Source organism: Thamnophis elegans, chromosome 5 (genome assembly GCF_009769535.1).
Source record: "Thamnophis elegans isolate rThaEle1 chromosome 5, rThaEle1.pri, whole genome shotgun sequence".
Taxonomy (NCBI): domain Eukaryota; kingdom Metazoa; phylum Chordata; class Lepidosauria; order Squamata; family Colubridae; genus Thamnophis; species Thamnophis elegans.
This window is the reverse complement of record NC_045545.1, coordinates 99344438-99363253: the sequence shown is the minus strand read 5'-3', so window position 1 is coordinate 99363253 and position 18816 is coordinate 99344438. Positions and strand designations below refer to the sequence as shown.

The following is an 18816-nucleotide window of genomic DNA, read 5'->3' as shown; positions in this document are numbered from 1 at the left end:
GGTTCTGTTTGGGCTCTGGAAACGGGATGTATCATTGGGGTTTCTTAGAGATACGTTTTCTTTCATGCCGTTTTACCTTTTGATACATTGGATATTTGTGGAATGGTTGTCACGATTCATTGATGGGTTGTTGGCTTTATTTAGACCAGAGATGTCCAACCTTGGCAATTTTAAGACTTGCGGACTTCAACTCCCAGAATCCCTCAGCCAGCTTTGCTGGTAGTTCTACCAGTAGAATTCTGGTAGTTGTAGCCCACAGTTTGAAAGTTGCTAAAGGTGAATACTCCTGTTTTACACAAAGCCATCAATGATATTATATACTATTGTTATTTTTTTGATGGTTTCATCTGTGTATCTTTTATATTTTATTTACTTATTTATTAATTAAATTTATAGATCACCCCTTTAAAGCAAGTAACAAAAATTATTAACTTTTAGTACGCTAACAACGGTGCCAAGGCAACGGGGCAAAGCTCCGTTAACAACGGTCTCCCTTAACCACAGAACTGTTGGACGTACGTCGAGGACTGCCGATAAAAAAACAATTTTGCCTATGCAAATTGTCAGCTTTTGGTTGCCACATCCTGGACATCATCTTCTCCCACCACAGCCATTTAAATCCTATGATTCGGTGTTGGCCCCGCCAGAGTCCAGATCAACTCTTGAGTGTTAAACCGAGGGAATGAAAATAAAAGGCAAGGATTGTGAAACGTGGAGAAGAAGAAGGTGCAGGAATCCCTAGCATTGTTATGGCCAACCTATGGCACGGGTGCCAGAAGGGGCACACAGAGAGCCATTGCCAGCTGCTCTTCTGGTATACGGCACGCATGGTTTCCAGCTGGTCTTTGCGAGTGCCACAGTGCTGGAAAATGGCGTGAAAATGCCCCCCAAAACAGCCAAAAAACCATGCTGTTTTTACAGCTGTTTTCAGGCCTGAAAACAGCCGAGAAACAGCCTGAAAAAGCCCCCCAAAACAGCCTGAAAACTCCACCTGAAACAGCCAAAAAACTGAGTGTTTCAGGGCTGTTTTCAGGCTGTTTTTGGCCCGAAAACTGCCAAAAAATGGCCTGAAAATGGCCTGAAAAACAGCCCCCAAACTGCTGAAAAACATCCTGAAAAAGGCCCCAAAACAGCCCAAAAACGCCACCTGAAACGGCCAAAAACAGGGTGTTTTAGGGCTGTTTTCAGGCTGTTTTTGGCCCAAAAACTGTTGAAAAGCGGCCTGAAAACCAGACTAAAAACGCCCCCCAAACAGCCAAGAACTATGCCCACTCACGCCAGCCAGCTGCTCTTCAAGTTTTCAGTGCTGCGACGCGCTCACATACATGCCCTTCCCGGTTAGGACACTCGGTGCCCAAAAGCTTTGCCATCTCTGCCCTCGCGAACCCCACCCTGGATTCCCACCAGGAAAAGCTCCCTTGGGCTCCTTCCCGCGTCTCCCAACTTCTTAAGCGCTCGGCTCCCGGAAAGCAGCTGCAAAGGAGGGCTGTTTCCAGGAGGTGGAATTAAGCGCCAGGCGCTTAATTCCAGGAGGTCAACCTGAGGCTGGAGCAGTTTTTCTGCTGCACCTAAATCCAAAAATAGCAGCAGGGAGGAAGATCTGGGCTCCCCTTGGGGGGAGAGGGGTGGGGTGGGGGTTGGAACCCTTCCCAGCTATGGAAAAACCACGTCATACTTTCCTGGAGGGAGCGCAAAGGATCCGCCTTGCCCAGAGCCTCCCACTGCCTTCCTCCAGCTTTTGATTCCAAAAGGTTTCGGCAGAATCTGGACTTCAGATTCTGCAACCTTCAGCCAGAAGAAGGAATATTTGAGCATATCGGCATCCTAAGAAGATACACATTGCACGTCTTTCTGTCCCTGGGGCTCCCCAGGAGCTGAGTTCCTGCAATACGGAGAGCTGGAAAGATCTCTCTCCCTCCCTCTCCCTCCCTCTCCCTCCCTCTCTCTTTTCTCTGTCTCTCTCCATCCCCCCTCTCTCTTTGTGTGTTTGTGTGTCTCACATATATACTTTATGTTTTTCTCTCTTTCTCTCTTCTCTCTGTGTGTGTCTCACACACACACTTTATGTTTCTCTTTCTTTTTCTCTCTCTCTCTCACTCACTCACTCACTTTCTGTGTGTGTGTGAGAGAGAGAGAAAGAGAGAGAAAGAAATGAAAGTGATGATGATGCAAAAAAAAAGATGCGGAGACTTTAGAAAGAGTGCAGAGAAGAGCAACAAAGAGGATTAGGGGACTGAAGACTAAAACATATGAAGAACGGTTGCAGGAACTGGGTACGTCTAGTTTAATGAAAAGAAGGACTAGGGGAGACATGATAGCAGCCTTCTGATATCTTAGGGATTGCCACAAAGAAGAGGGAGCCAAACTATTCTCCAAGGCACCTGAGGGCAGGATAAGAAGCAATGCGTGGAAACTAATCAAGGAGAGAAGCAACCTAGAACTGAGGAGGAATTTACTGACAATGAGAACAATTCATCAGTGGAACAGAAGTTGCCTCCAGAAGATGTGAATGCTCCAACACTGGAGATTTTTAAGAAGAGACAGGAAAGTCATTTGTCTGAAATGTAGAGGGTCTCCTGCTTGAGCTGGGGGCTGGACTAGAAGACCTCCAAGGTCCCTTCCAACCTTGTTATTCTGTAATACTACTGTTTTTGGCAGGTTGGGGCAGGTGCTGATGCTGACCAATCCATTAATCCTTCCATCATGTCTTTTTCTCAGTCTCCAAGGGATGCCCTTGCAATAAATTCGCAGTAGGAGACAACCTGCCAATGTTTTGGTCCAGGCACCAGGAAGGGCAGACAGACAGAAGACTATCGCAGTGCATCTTTAAAAACCAACTGGAACTCAGAAGACACTGAAAACTGCTTAATTGAACAACCCAGGGACACAATCTGTGAGCAACCTAGAACAAGTTAAGTCCCAAAAGGCCAGAGGATTTCTGGAAGGCTTTGCTGGCTGGGGAATTCTGGGAGTTGAAGTCCACAAGTCTTAAAGTTGCCAAGGTTTGACCCTAATGTGCCAGGAGCCTGCATCACTGTGCAAAAAACTTTACCGGAACGTAAACGCTGCCCGTTTGGCACACAAAGTGAACTTCGCTCAGGTGTCGGAGCCAAATTCGCCATCTGGCCTACGGACACCCTGACCCACATTCTTCCCCTTTGCCTCTCCTCTCCGTCCACCCCCCTCCCCCCCCCCATTCTGCGCATGATGGATGAGCGAGCCGCAGGATCAGTTCTGCAGCCCACCCCATGCAAGTCCCTACAGTGGAAAGAATGTGCGAATGTACATAACAAGGTTAGAAATATTGTACGGGGAAATCATACGTCAATTAACCCAGGTCTCCACAAAGTTACTGATTGGCAGCCTCCGAAATCCTTTAAACTCTCTCAAACATGAGAATGAAACACGGATGTCAAACTTTAAACACACACAAGCAAACATACGAAACTCAGTTACGAAACAATGTAAAGATCATTCTAATGCTTGCAATTCAAAGAGAGGGACTCCATCCACTTCTCTTGACTTAATTAAGCCCTTCTCTGGCTCTAGCAATAGCAATAGCAGTTAGACTTATATACCGCTTCATAGGGCTTTCAGCCCTCTCTAAGCGGTTTACAGAGTCAGCCTATCACCCCCAACAACAATCCGGGTCCTCATTTCCCCCACCTCGGAAGGATGGAAGGCTGAGTCAACCCTGAGCCGGTGAGATTTGAACCACTGAACTGCAGATAACAGTCAGCTGAAGGGGCCTGCAGTACTGCACCCTAACCACTGCACCACCTTGGCTCTCTACACGTACTGACACTCCTCCAGGGTCTCCCTAAAACCAGAACACCCCTCAAGACCCAAACCAAGGACAATCTCCCCTATGAAGCCCCATTTTTTCTGCAGCTGACTCCTTGGACAAATCTCTTGGCTTTTTGGAATAAATAATTCTCCTTTCCTTCCAGCTCCCTGGATTTCCTTTTGATTTGTTCCTGCGCAATCCCCCGCTGGAGCTGGAACCCCGAATCTTTCCGCTGACGCTAACCTGCGTTGGGCTCCAGGTTGACATTTAGCAGGTCCTTGTAGCCGCATTCGGAGCCCAGCTCCCCGTTGTAGCTGGTGGTAGCGGCCGAAATCCTCAGCCGGCAGGGCTGTTCCTCGGGCGTGTTGTTGTTGATGACCACAAAGACGTCGAAGTCGCAGCCGTTGTTCATCCCCTCGGAAGCCTTGATCCGGAGGCCCAGACCTTCCTCCTGAAGGGCCGGCATCTTCTCGTGCTTCGCCTGCTCGAAGGAGGCTCTCTCCTCTTCCGAATCTGCAGCCAAAAGAGGAGGTTAGCTTTGAAACCTGGAAAATGTCCTTTTGGTGGGGAAGGGGCTACCCAGAGGGCACCTTCTCTCCCTTCACTTGGGTAGGAGGGACCTGCTGTGGTCTGCCGGGGGCTGGTGGAGCTGGTAGCAGATTCGGACAGCGAGGAGGTTGGGGAGGAACATGGGCCAGTCCTGAGTCTGGGAAACGCTTGGACGAGGGCTCTGGTCGCGCGGCACGACAAAATCGCGCTCGACTAAAGCGCGCCCGATTAAACCGCGTCGCTGACGTCATCAACAGGGCGACAACAGCCAGCGCGGAGAAAGAAGGGTGCTTTAAATAGCGCTTTGAAAGCAAGCCGATTCAACTTAAGGTAAGGGTTAGGTTTAGCGTTAGGTTAAGGGTTAGGTTTAGGGTTAGGTTTAGGTTTAGGTTTAGGTTAAGGGTTAGGTTTAGGTTTAGCATTAGGTTAAGGGTTAGGTTTAGGGTTAGGTTTAGGGTTAGGTTTAGGATTAGGTTTAGGGGGGTTAGGTTTAGGTTTAGGGGTTAAATTTAGGTTTAGCGTTTACAGCATGCTTTTTTCTCCGCGCTGTTGTTGCGCTGTGATGACGTCAGCTACGCGGTTTCGTCGAACGCGGTTTTGTGGTGGAACCCTCTGGTCGGAGGCAGAGAGGGGTCCAGGGCCGTATGGCAGCTATCAGCTGCCTCCGGAGCCTCCAGAGTCGGACAGCAGCGAGGCAGAGGAACAGGGGGAGCCTGTTCTCAGTGTGTGCATGCGCAGGGCTGCCGGAAGGCAAGAACAGTTAAGACAAAAGGGGCGACTCGGGAGTAAGGCTTGGAGATGATTGGCCCCCTCCCATAGGACGTAAAGGCGGAAAATGTGCTCCGTGTGGCTTTGCAAAGCTAACTGCCAATTAGGTCTTTAGCAGAGTTTCAAGGGCGGTAAAGGTGGGCGCTTATCAGCCTTATTCCGAAAGACTTTGGCAGACTTCGGTCGGACTCTTTACAAACTATTCGGGACTCATTAATGGGCTGCGAATGAACATAATTCACAGCCGTTGAAATAAAAAGAGGGTTTTTGGGGGACTGTGTCTGCTTCTTACTGTATCAGGAAGCCTCGGTCAGAACAGGAGACACTGCCAAAACCCAACTTATTTCTAAAGAAACTCTACCGGCTGAGCTGTGTTGTTTTCTTGCAGAGGTTTCGCTGCTCAAATTACGTGCAAATAGTCCTGGACTCACAACAGTTCTTTTAGTGACCGTTCGAAGTTACAACAGTATGGGGGGAAAGGGACTTTGCTGAACAATACGGTCACTAATTGAATAATTGAAGTGATTCGCTTAACAAGGTAGGTGGTAAAACGGGGCCCAAACACACTTGACAAGCGTCTGGCCTAGCGATGGAAATGTGGAGCTCCGTTGTGATGGTTAAAAGTCCAGGATTGGCTAAAAATATGGTGGATCCTGCAAAATATCTTCAAAAGAAGGATAAAATTCACCCCTCAGTTGTTTTTACTAGGTATATGTACTGACTTTACAGCAGCAGAGATTAATTTGGTTCTGTACTTAATAACGGCAGCAAGACTCTTGGTGGCGCAATACTGGAAGAAGAAAGACTTGCCTACAATCCAAGAATGGACTCTGAAAGTTACAAACTTAGCCGAAATGGCAAAAATTTCAGCATATCTCAAAGAACATTCAAGCGAGAGATATAAACGAGACTGGAAAAAATGGATTGATTATATACAAAGTAAACATGGGATTAAGAAACTCCAGATAGCTTATGCTTAGCATCAGTAAGAACTCAAACTGTTTAAAATTTGGGTAACAATAAGAAGCTGAGATCAATGTAGAGATATTTTAGACTGTGATTGTCAAAAAGTTATACCATGTATGGGCTCTGGGAAGTCGGGGGGGGGGGGGGAAGGGAAGGGAGGTGGGGATCTAGGGGGAGGGGGGAGGGGGGAAACATAGTATGTGTTAAACTTTAAGGTACATGATTGCACTTGTATACTGTGGCTTTTTAATGTTAGTGTCAAAACAGAACAAACCGAATATATTGGAAGGTAACAGAAGTATACCGAAGGGAGGAGCTGAGTGAGAAGAAGGAGGGTGGAGAGGGTGAGAGAGAGGAGGAGGAGAAGGAAGGGAGGGAATGGATGAAGAGAGGGAGTGATAGGGTCAGGGTTAGATAGAGGGGGAGGGGAAGTAGGTGTAGAGGGGTATGAGAGAAGGAAGAATGAAAGTTGGGAGGGGGATGAAAGAGGGTGTATGGTGGGCCAAGGTGGTATATTGGGTTTGTATTGTAGGGGGCATTTTCTATATAAGTGAGGGTTGTGGTTATTACTCAATGTTATATGCCCTGGTTATGCACAGTAAACATCTGATTGTATAGAATGAAACAGAAATAAAAAATATTATGCAATAAAATATTAGACATCAAAAAAAAAAAAAAAGTCCAGGATTGGCTTTAATGTCATTGCTGCGTTTCAACCCTGAGCAACAAATATTCTCCTTTATTAGAACTCTGCACATGCTTAGAAGCTCCGAATGGCCAACTGATGGAGGGATATGCAAAACATGGAACAAAAGCACTACTAGACCCATGTTTCTCAGCCTCAGAGACTTTAAGATGTGTGGACTTCAACTCCTGAGAGTTAAAAGTCCACACGTCTTAAAATTTGGGCTTCCATTAAACATTCCCATGACAGTTAACAAGTGGTGCTCAATTTACGACTGATTCTTTAGCACCGATTCAAAGTTACAACGGATCTCTTCAGGGCAACATTGAAAGCAGGCAGATTCAAAGGTCTCATGATCGTTCCCACGGTGATATGCAACTGACCGGCACTTACGCCTGTTTCTGGTGACTGCAATTAATGTTTTTGCCAGAATCTGGCCTTGGTTTCCAGCAAAACAAAAGCGGGGGGTGAGGGGGGAATACAGCTATGGTGGACAAATGGATTTGCTTAATGACGGCTGCCTTCACTTAAGGACCATGCTTTAGTTAAACGACCCCCACCCAAAGGTCAAGTGGGAATCCACTTAAGGGTTGGCATGAGTTATGATTGTAGTTCCCGGCTCAATTACGGCGTATTTCCTGCCAGGAGGAGCTCAAGGGTGCCCGCCCAGTTTTCCCACGGCCCCTCTGAGTACCTTCCTGGTGCTTGTAGGTGTGGGTGATGTCTTCCTTGGTGTCCTTCCCCACGCTCTTGGTGCTGATGTTCTTGCCCACAAAGGTGGGGTGTATGGTCTTCTTGCGGGACATGTCGCTCTGAAGCATCAGGTAGGCCACTTCGGCGTTGACCTCAGCAAAGACGAACTTCACATCGTACTTGAAGTCCAGCTGTCCATCCTTGACGGCTTTCACCGGAGTTGGCCCACAGCAGTAGACTCCTGCGGAGGGAGCACATAGGACATGGAAGAAGAGGGTTGGAAGGGACCTTGGCGGCATCAAGTCCAGCCCCCCAACCCAAGCAGGAGACCCTACAATATTTCCGATAGATGGCAGTCCAGTGTCTTCTTGAAAGCCTCCAGAGATGAAGCTCCCACAACTTCCGAAGGCAACTTCTGTTCCATGGGTTGATTGTTGTCACTGTCAAAAAATTCCTCCTTATTTCCAGGTTGAATCTCTCCTTGGTCAGTTTCCATCCATTGTTCCTTCTCTGGCCTTCAAAAGTGCTTTGGAGAATAGATTCATCCCCTTCCTCTTCTCGGTGGCAGCCCCTCAAATATTGGAACACTGCTATATCATGTCTCTCCTGGTCCTTCTCTTCCCTAGACTAGCCAGGCCCAGTTCCTGCAACCGTTCTGCGTATATTTGAGCCTCCAGTCCCCTCATCATCCTGGTTGCTCTTCTCTGCACTCTTTCCAGAGTCTCAACCTCTTTTTTATAGTGTGGTGACCAAAACGGGATGCAGGATTCTAGGTGTGGCCTTACTAAGGCTTTGTAGAGTGGTATTAGTACCTCCTTTGATCTTGATTGTATCCCTCTATTAATGCAACTTAAGCTGTTCCACTGGTTAATTGTCCTCACTGTTAGGAAGTTTCTCCTTAATTCTAGGTTTCTTCTCTCCTTGATTAGTTTCCATATGTTCTGTCTTGTCGTGCCTTCAAGTGCTTTGGAGAATAGATTTACCTGCTCTTGTGGAAACCCTTGGAAAATTGGAACACTGCTATCAGGTCACCCCACTATAAAAAAAGATGTGGAGACTCTGGAAAGAGTGCAGAGATGAGCAACCAGGATGATGAAGGGACTGGAGGCTCAAACATACGATGGATGGGTGCAGGAACTGGGCCTGGCTGGTCTAGGGAAGAAAAGGACCAGGGGAGACAGGAGAGCATCTTCCAATATCTCAGGGGCTGCCACAAAGAAGAGGGTGGGATGGGGTAGGGGTTAATTTATTCTCCGAAGCACCCGAAGGCCAGAGAAGGAACAATGGATGGAAACTAATCCAGGAGAGATTCAACCTGGAAATAAGGAGGAAATTTCTGACAGTGAGAACAATCCACCCATGGAAGAGAAGTTGCCCTCGGAGGTTGTGGGAGCTTCATCACTGGAGGCTTCCAAGAAGAGATTGGTCAGAAATGATGTGTAAAGTCTCCTGTTTCATTGGACTAGATGCCCTAAAAGGTCTCTTCCATCTCTGTTATTCTGTTATTCTCCTTTCATTAAGCTAGACATTCCCAATTCCTGCCACCGTTCTTCATTCATTGTTATCCTCCAGTCCCCTGATCATCTTTGTTGCTCTTCCCTGCACTCTTTCCAGAGTCCCACCCATCTTTTTTGACATCAGGGCTGGATGCCGTGTTCCAAGTGTGGACGTGGCAGGTCCATCCCAGACCCTCCCTTAGCCTTTCGGGGGAGACCTGGTAGCACAACCTCTCCATCGCTCACCTTCACTCTTTTCCTGCGGAGTTGGGTCCAAGGCCTGCCATCCGTCATAGCCGCTGGGAAGGTCTGGACGGGCCATCCAACATTCCACCCAGCAATGATAATTCCTGGGTCAAGGAGAAGAAAAGGAGAAAGAACAATTGAGGAGATCCAGGCACAGCCTCCTCCTCCTCCACATTCCTTCTGAGGTTATACAGGATGGAAATGTCCACTGGGCTCCCAGGGATAGGAGGCCTGGATTCATTGCACATTCTCCAGAACAAGGTAGTAGGTAGACAAGGTAGACCCGCGGTAACAAAATGGTCTACCTGACTCAGGGCCCTTGGCTGAGCAACCACAGGGAGCAAATCTTGAACCACTGCTGGGAAAGGTGTTTGTGTGTTGCAAACATAATCCTCTATAATTAATGACTGTGGAAAAAGAAAGCAAAGGGGGAGCCAATAGGGAGAGGTGCCTTGGATGCAATCCTAAAACATCTGGAGCAGGGGTGAAATGCTACCAGTTCACCAGAACCAGTAGTAAAGTATCCTTTATAAAGTGTGTGTGTGGGGGGGGAAGGTTCCGACAAATGTTCGGCTCACAGCTGATTCACGTGACTGTCGGAAACTTTCCCCCTCACTTTTTAAAGCATTTTTTTCCTGCCGATTCGGGCAAATAGGTAGGAAAAAAGTGCTTTGAAAAGTGAAAAAAGTTGGCCATGCCCACCCAGTCACATGACACCACCACCACCAAGCCACGCCCACAGAACCGGTGGCAAAAAAAAAATAGATTTCACCACTGATCTGGAGCATATCTTGAATACCAGCGGCATTGAAAAAATCCCTATTAGTCAATTGCAAAAGGCAGCTGTACTCAGAGCGGCTTATCTTCTGCATCTAACATCGCCAAATGACCACATCTGACTATCGCAGGTCCTTGGGAAGCACTCAAGAGGTGGACAAAGCTGCCAAATCCAGTCTGAGCATCCAGCCGGCTATGCAACAAACAAAGACAACAACAACAACAACAACAACAACATCGGCATTGACCCAATTACCATCGGTCAATTGCAAAAGGCAGCTTGACTTGGAACAGCTCACATCCTGTGACGTTACATGAGAGGAGGGTTGGTAACGGAAAATTGTGTTGCCGAACTGGTAGGGACAGCAGGCTGGCCACGCCCCTGAACCGGTTCCCTGTTGCCGGCATGGTTTTTACTCTGTTTTTAATGTTCTGCACATGTGGAGAACAGTTTCTCAGCAATTGCGCACACGCGCATAACGCATGCCCTGCATGTGCATGCGCAAAATGGCACTCACAGCGAACCAGCTGTAATGCTGGCTGCGACCCACTCCTGTATTATATCTATCCCGGCCAAACAGCCACATCTGTCTGCCCGGAGTCCTTCACAGCTGGACAAAAATGACAAATCTGGTCTGAACATCTGTCTGATGCTGCAATCAACCATCATAATAATAATCGTGATCGTGAATTGCACAATTTGGGAGGCGGTGGAGGTTGTGGCCACGCGAGGAGCTCCAGATTGTCCTGGTTAGGAAAGAGCCTTCGCTTCCCGTTGCGACTGGAGAAGTCCCAGGTTCCCACCAACCTCTGGCCAGGATACTGCAAAGCTCAATTAAGCCGGTCAATGATCCAGACCAAGAGGATCAAAGCCTCTGGAAGGGTCAAGGGTGGTCATGGCACCTCCCACCCTCCATGAGGTCATTCGGCCAATGACGCAAGTTACGGCAGGATCTGGGCAAGATGATCGTGATGTGTGGATCTCTTTCCTATTTCCCAACTCTTTTTTTTTAAAGTGTTTCAAAAGTTTTATTTTCTTTTAAAACAAACATTTCATCATTCTTCAATCAGTAAGACATCGGAGTACAATTTTTTCTGTGTCAAAATAGTTCTAGTTTACCACCAAATTCTTGTCTAGCCTAATGTATACCCCTCCCTCCCTCCATTGTAGACACATCTACAATAAGGAAAACATTAAACAAGAATGGAGTACATGGGAGGACACCACGGAGAAAGCCATTGCTGTCCAAAAAAATAAATAAATATTGCAGCACGTCTGAAGTTTGCAAAAGAGCACCTGGATCTTCCACAGCACTACTGGCAAAATATACTGTGGGCAGATGAAACCGAAATTGAGTTGTTTGGGAAAAACACACAACACTATGTGTGGAGAAAAAAAGGCACAGCACACCAACATCAAAACCTCATCCCCACTGTAAAAACATGGCGGAGGGAGCATCATGGTTTGGGGCTGCTTTGCTGCCTCAGAGCCTGGACGGATTGTTGTCATTGATGGGGAAATGAATTCCAGAGTTTATCAAGACATTTTGCAGGAAAACGTACGGCCATCTGTGTTGTAACATAAGTGTAGGCATGCATAGCTATGCTGGAACACGTATAGCAATAGCAATAGCAATAGCAATAGCAATAGCAATAGCAGTTAGACTTATATACCGCTTCATAGGGCTTCCAGCCCTCTCTAAGCGGTTTACAGAGTCAGCATATCGCCCCCACAGTCTGGGTCCTCATTTCACCCACCTCGGAAGGATGGAAGGCTGAGTCAACCCTGAGCCGGTGAGATTTGAACCGCCGAACTGCAGATAACAGTCAGCTAAAGTGGCCTGCAGTGCTGCACCCTAGCCACTGCGGCACCTCGGCTCTGTATACAACAGCAGTAATCATTTACCATAAGATCAGTAATACAAACTGCTGACTCTGAAGCATTAAGTAGGGCAGAAGTCACAAACTCTTAACTCTAAGCACTAAGTAGGTCAGAGGTCACAACTGGTTAACTCTCAGCACTAACTAGGGGTCAAAAGTTTGCGTGCTGACTCTGCAGTATCAACTAGGGGTCAGAAGTTTGCATGCTAGTAAAAGATTTATTTGCTGACTATGGGCATTCTCTAGGTTCAGAGGTCTACATGGAAGTGAATGAGTTACCATATACCATAGACTGGTACAACCATGATTGGTCCACATAGACCACGTGACAATAGCAATAGCAGTAGACTTATATACCGCTTCATAGGCCTTTCAGGCCTCTCTAAGCGGTTTACAGAGAGTCAGCATATTGCCCCCAACAATCTGGGTCCTCATTTTACCCACCTCGGAAGGATGGAAGGCTGAGTCAACCCTGAGCCGGTGAGATTTGAACCGCTGAACTGCTGATCTAGCAGTAGCCTGCAGTGCTGCATTTAACCACTGCGCCACCTTGGCGCCACCTACACAAGGAAAGGGTGACTCCACCCTTTCCTTGTGTATGCTCAATAAAAGAGGCCTCCGGACTCTGTTCTGGGTCGGCTCATCCCGAGAGAAGACCTGCCTCTGAGTCTTCCTTCATCATTGGCCTCATGGGCGACCCGCGGAGAAATCGCACATCTGTCTGCCAACTGAAGCTCCGCAGGGGATGGGTGATGCAACAGGACAATGACCCAAAGCATACAAGTACATCAACACAAAAATAGCTTCAACAGCACAGAATACGCCCTCTGGAGTGGCCCAGTCAGAGTCCTGACCTCAACCCGATTGAAATGCTGTGGCATGAATTTAAGAGAGCCATTCACACCAGACATCCCAAGAATATTGCTACACTAAAACAGTTTTGTGAAGAGGAGTGGTCCAAAATTACTCCAGATCATTGTGCAGGTCTGATCTGCAACTACAGGAAACGTTTGGTTGAGGTTATTGCTGCCAAAGGAGGGTCAACCAGTTATTAAGACCAAGGGTTCACATACTTTTTCCTCCCTGTGAATGTTTACATGTTATGTGCAATTAAACCATGGCAACATCTAATGTTTGTGTAGTATTATGTTCAGCAGACGGTGTTTGTCTATTGTTGTGACTTAGATGAAGTCCAGAGCACATTTTGTGACCAATTCATGCAAAACTCCACGTAATCCCAAGGGGTTCACATACTTTTTCTTGCAACTGTATAAGAGTTGATGACTTACAGCCATTCATGTAGTGACCAGCGTTACAACGCCACTGAAAACAGTGACTCACGACCGTTTTTCACGCTTACGACCATTGCAGTATTTCCGTGGTCACATGATCCAAATCGAAATGCTTGGCAACTGACCCGTATTTATGACGGCCGCCGTGTCCTAGGGACGCGTGGTCCCAGTTTGCGGCCTTCTGACACGCAAAGTCCACGAGGAAATCAGATCCGGTTAACAAGCGGGTGACTCAATGAACAACGGCAGCGATTCACTTAACAGCGGCGGCAAGAAAGGTTGTGAAAGGGGGCAAACCTGACTTAAAAACTGCCATGGAAATTTTGGGCTCAACTGCCGTCCTAAGTCGAGGACTGCTTATAAACAAACGAACACCAAACATCAGAGCCAGAGGCCTCCCTTGGGGAAGTCCCAGCTCTCTGCTTCGCCTGAGGTGTCTTATATTACAAAAATAAAAATAGTAATAATAATAACGGTACTGATTTCCGAGAAGCCCTGAAATTTCCTTAGAAAACCTCAGAGCAAAAGGACGTTATCTGGGAGGGTGACGGCCCTTCTGTGGCTGGGGAAGCATCGTGCTGGTAAGAGGCAGTTTGGGGAAGAGAAACCACCCCACCCACCCATGAGAAAAAGGCAAAACCCAAATAAAGAAATAAATTGGAAACGGAGCCTTTTGCTTAGGGAAGGAAGAGCAAATCCTCCCCCTTACACAACTCACGAAGGAGAAATTGAAAAGGACGGACTGGGAGATTAGCAATCAGGCTGCCTGAAAAAACAAGATTAAGGCTTTTCTGTGTTCCGGCTGGGGGTCCCATTGACGGCCTTTGCCCGTGTTAGCGGGGTCCTTGAGCAAACAGGGTGCTGAGGTCAAGGGTGAAGCTGCAAAACCTTGGGGGGGGGAGGAGGAAGGAAAGGGGGAGAGGAAGTGAGCAGAGGGAGGGGCAGGAAAGGGGGGGTGTCCCAGCGCTGAGTCACCCCATCTCGCCCGCGGTGCAGACGGGACGGAGGGAGTTATGCAGGCGAGGCCAGCAGCTCCGTGTCCTGAAATGTGGGGGCAGCTTGTAAGGCTGGCTTTCCGCAGAAAAGGATGAGTTTTAGGACTTAGGATTGTGTGTGTGTGGGGGGGGGGGAAGGAGTTGTGTTAGCCTTGCGGTAGTTGAGAGTGTTAGTATTTGCTAGCCAGTCAAAGGATTGGAGGTTGTTTTCTTGCAGACGTTTCATTACCCAACTAGGGAACATCATCAGTGCCAGAAGGGAGTGAAGAAGAGGAGGAGGGAGGGAAGGAAGGAAGGAAGGAAGGAAGGAAGGAAGGAAGGAAGGAAGGAAGGAAGGAAGGAGGACTGTGCAGTCCTTGGTGATCTCTGAGCCTGGTTATTTCCTTGCAGACATTTTATGACCCAACTAGGGAACATCATCAGTGCCAGTAGGGAGTGCAGTTGGACTAGAGGAGGAGCCCTGCCGCCCTTCCCACTCCCTCCCGTCACTCACCAGATGAGCTCCCGGTTGCCCTTCTGCAGCTTCCCGTTCTCGTCCAAATATTGCTCGATGGTCAAGTTCCCGTTGGTGTCGTGGGCGGAGTTATAGTTGGTCACCACGCGAGTCGGGATCCCGAGGCAGCGGAGCACTGGGCAAGCGGGGAGAAGAAAACACCCCGTTCAGCGTCTCTCCGGCCCCCTGACAGGAGAACCCCAGCCTCCCTCTGGGAAGCCGGAGGAAATGTCTGGTTGTCAACTGACATTGGCCTCCCTGCCTGTGGAAGCCTCTTTCCTGCACCCAACACGCGGCTTTGGTCTCGGTGCCCCCAGAAGGTTTTGATCGAACCTTTTTCTAAACTTCTGCCACAATTGTGCCTGTACTTGCCTTGCACCCACAATGCAATGCGCCCTGCCCACCTGCGCATGTCCTGATGGGTTTGTTCTCCTATGTTGCTCCATGCCTTTGTGAAGTGGTTGTTTTGTTTCCCCCAATGTACCGATCTACACACGGCTCACTGCATTGTATTGCCTATACCACATTGCTCGGTTTTTGTCTGGATGTTTCGTTTTTCAATGCCAGTGAGACATGTGCAGATCTGAAGAAGGCTCCACATCCATTTGCACCACTCAGATGACCCTGAGGACACAGATAAACCTCCAGGTGGCCTCAACGACTCTCTAAAATAATTCAAATGACCAACAGTCTACAAGGAATATAAATCCTTCCCTCCCCGCTAGATTCTTGGGTGAGAAGCGAAATGTTATCAAATAAAAAAACCCAAGAAAGTCCTGTTGACGTTTGGGAAAAGCAGCTTTGGGACACCTCTGGAACTTCTCAGCTGTTACCATCGTGATGGTGACCACCTGGGCAGCGTCTCGACCTGTCATGGATTCTCACCTGTGCAGGCCACTGCGGCGAAGACCCAGCATTGCCCGTATCGAACCGGCTGGCATCCGTACTTCTGCCACCTCCGTAGAATGTCCACACTCCCACTCCAGGTCGTGGGGCTGATCCCATCGGCATAGCGGTTGTCCCAGCGTCCGAAAAGGACCCCTTTGTCATCGTTGCAGTTGACCTGCAGCCGGGGAAGCAACGGCTCGGTGTGAAACAACACAAGTTTCAACAGAGAAAGAAAAACATTTGGAACTCAGGGTTGAACTGAGAGGTCCTTGGTGTTCTCTGAGCTTAGAAGTTTTTCTTGTAGGCCTAGATCAGTTCTGGTAGGGAGTATGGTAAATTGACAACAAACCTCCCTCCCTTCCAGCACTGATGATGTTCCCTAGTTTGGTAAAGAAATGTCTGCAAGAAAACAACCAAGCTCAGCGTCCAGGACCTCCCTGTCCTCCTCCTCCTCCTCCTCCTCCTCCTCCTCCTCCTCCTCCTCCTCCTCCTCCTCCTCCTCTCCACAAACCCCACTCCCTTCTACCACTGGTGATGTTCCCTAGTTTGGTAACGAAATGTCTGCAAGAAAACAACCAAGGGCAGAGAGCACCAAGGACCCCATAGGACTCTTCGTCTTCTTCTTCTTCCTCCTCCTCTTCTTCGTCTTCTTCTTCCTCCTCCTCCTCCTCCTCCTCCTCTTCCTCCTCCTCCTCCTCCTCTCCACAAACCCCACTCCCTTCTAGCACTGATGATGTTCCCTAGTTTGGTAACGAAATGTCTGCAAGAAAACAACCAAGGGCAGAGAGCACCAAGGACCCCTCAACACAAGTTTGCCATAAATCAAGTTTACAAAATAGTTCCACCTTGTTGGATCTTGGATAACATTTTAAACCTTGTTGATTTCAACGCAGGAGTTGATTTCAGCAAAATCAGAAAAGGTGGGAAGATCTTTTTGGATTTGGTCTTCCTCTGTCAAGAAATGGCTAGTCCAACCTGGCCGAGAAACCCACTCTGTCCCTTCTCCTTTAGGGCAGGGCAGAGGTCCGTGTGGTGGTCTTACCATGGCGCTCACCACCCTGCTGATGTAGACGGGGCTGTTGCGTCGAGAACAGTCCTTGTCTTGATTGAGGAGGAACTTGGGGTTGGTGTCCAGCAACTGCAAGCAGATGTCCAAAATGTCCTCTTCAAACTATTTCGGGGGAGACAAGAAGATGAGAGACGTGAGATGGAGCTGGTGGCCTTCAACAGAAACATCTGGTGGTTTCTTGGTCCTTAGCCAGTCACCAATGCATCAATGGAGTCTTTACCTTGTGGCTAAACCCTCGATAGCCAGAGAACAAGGAGGAACCATGGCCATGAGTCCTCTGCCTCGTTCTGGTGGACAGTGCCCAGCGCCTGGAGACCTCAGGAGCTTTGGCCCCAGAAGATGGCCTTCCTGCCCACCACGGATCTCCTTCAAGCAGGGGCAAGTCGTGGTCTATTTATTTCCCACTCCACCCCTCCGCATCCTGCTCCCTCTTTCCCCCTTTCAAAACTGTAATCTTACTATCGCTTGTAAATCCATTTTATTGTTTTTAGAAATATTTATGGGTTACAGTCCTATAGCTTTTATTTTAAGGTTGTAAGCCGCTCAGAGTCCCCTCAAGGGCAGATGGGTGTCAAATAAATCCAACAAATAAATAAAATTTGCCGTTCAATATTTATTCGTTCGTTAAATTTATTTGCCGCCTATCTATATCTAATAAATAAATAAAAATGGCTATTCAGTATTTATGTATTTATTAAATTTATTTGCCACTATCTATATCTAATAAATAAATACAAATTGCTATTTAGTGTTTATTTATTTGTTAAATTTATCTAAATCAATTTATTTGTTAAATTTATCTCAATCTAAATAAATCTAAATCTAATAAATAAATAAAAACTGCTATTCAGTATTTATTCGTTCAATTTATTTCCTGCCTATCTATATCTAATAAATAAATAGCAATTACTATTTAGTATTTAATTTGTTAAATGTATTTGACACTTATCTATATCTAATAAATAAATAAAAATGGCTATTTAGTATTTATTTATTTGTTAAATTTATTTGCCACATATCCATATCTAATAAATAAATAAATAAAAATGGCTATTGAGTATTTATTTATGTATTTATTAAATTTATTTGCCACTATCTATATCTAAAAATATATATATAAATTGCTATTTAGTATTTATTTATTTAAATTTATGTAAATCAATTTATTTGTTAAATTTATCTCAATCTAAATAAATCTAAATCTAATAAATAAATAAAAATTGCTATTCAGTATTTATTTGTTAAATTTATTTCCTGCCTATCTATATCTAATAAATAAATAGCAATTACTATTTAGTATTTATTTGTTAAATGTATTTGACACTTATCTATATCTAATAAATAAATAAAAAATGGCTATTTAGTATTTATTTATTTGTTAAATTTATTTGACCCTTATGTATATCTAATAAATAAATAAGTAAAAATTACTATTTAGTATTTGTTTATTTGTTAAATTTATTTGAGGGGCTGCACCAAAGAAGGAGTCAAGCTATTCTCCAAAGCATCTGAAGGCAGGACAGGAAGCAACGGATAGAAACTCATTAAGGAGAGAATCAACCTGGAAGTAAGGAGAAACTTCCTAATAGTGAGGACAATTAACCAGTGGAACTGCTTGCCACCAGATGTTGTAGGTGCTCCATTACTGGAGGTTCTTAAGAAGAGACTGGAGAGGCCCTTGCCCAGAATGGTATAGTGTTCCCTGCTTGAGCAGGGGGTTGGACTAGAAGACCTCCAAGGTCCCTTCCAGCTCTGTTGTTCTGCTTGCCTCAGCTTTGTAAGTGGGATTTATATCTGTCTGTATATCTATCAAGCCAACCTTTTTCTCTCTAATTCTCTGCTTTTCTAGGCAGGGCTCAGAGCGAGGGCAGCCAAGGCTACACCTAAAATATACATTTTCTTGTAAGCCCTTTGTGTGCTCAGGATGACGGATGTTCTCCCCTCAGACAGGCTTCAATGGCGCCTCCGGAGGGACAGGATGGAACTCGTCAAATATTTGGCAATTTGTAAGCCATTAGCCACAACAAGATGCCTTTTGTTTTCAGTCACTTGGAATTTACCTGGAAGACCCACCCAATCTCAACCCCAAATCCCCTCCTGGCCACGAAGCCCAAAAACATTGCCAGGAACGGAGGCACTTCCCCAGAATCCCCCCCCCCCGCCCCACAGACTGAGGGAAGGCAGGAGGTGCCAACTCTGTAGGAGATCTTGGCACACTCTGCTTATCTCTC

General features: G+C 46.8%; 1 protein-coding gene across 4 annotated transcripts in view; it reads right to left on the bottom strand.

Moving 5' to 3' along the window:
• TGM2 (transglutaminase 2) overlaps positions 1-18816 on the bottom strand; it is a 125396-nt gene that overhangs the window by 7794 nt on the left and 98786 nt on the right. For 3 of the 4 annotated variants that reach the window (XR_004255437.1, XR_004255438.1, XM_032217702.1), the window contains exons 5-10: positions 16559-16687; positions 15514-15691; positions 14629-14764; positions 9191-9294; positions 7450-7689; positions 4031-4300 (exon numbers count right to left, since the gene is read on the bottom strand). The exons of the other annotated variant lie outside the window; for it this stretch is intronic. Coding sequence is in view for 1 of the 3 variants with exons in the window: in XM_032217702.1 (XP_032073593.1) it covers positions 4031-4300; positions 7450-7689; positions 9191-9294; positions 14629-14764; positions 15514-15691; positions 16559-16687 (1057 nt within the window). In the remaining 2 variants the exon portion in view is untranslated. The remainder of the gene's footprint in view (positions 1-4030; positions 4301-7449; positions 7690-9190; positions 9295-14628; positions 14765-15513; positions 15692-16558; positions 16688-18816) is intronic. 4 annotated transcript variants of the gene reach the window in all.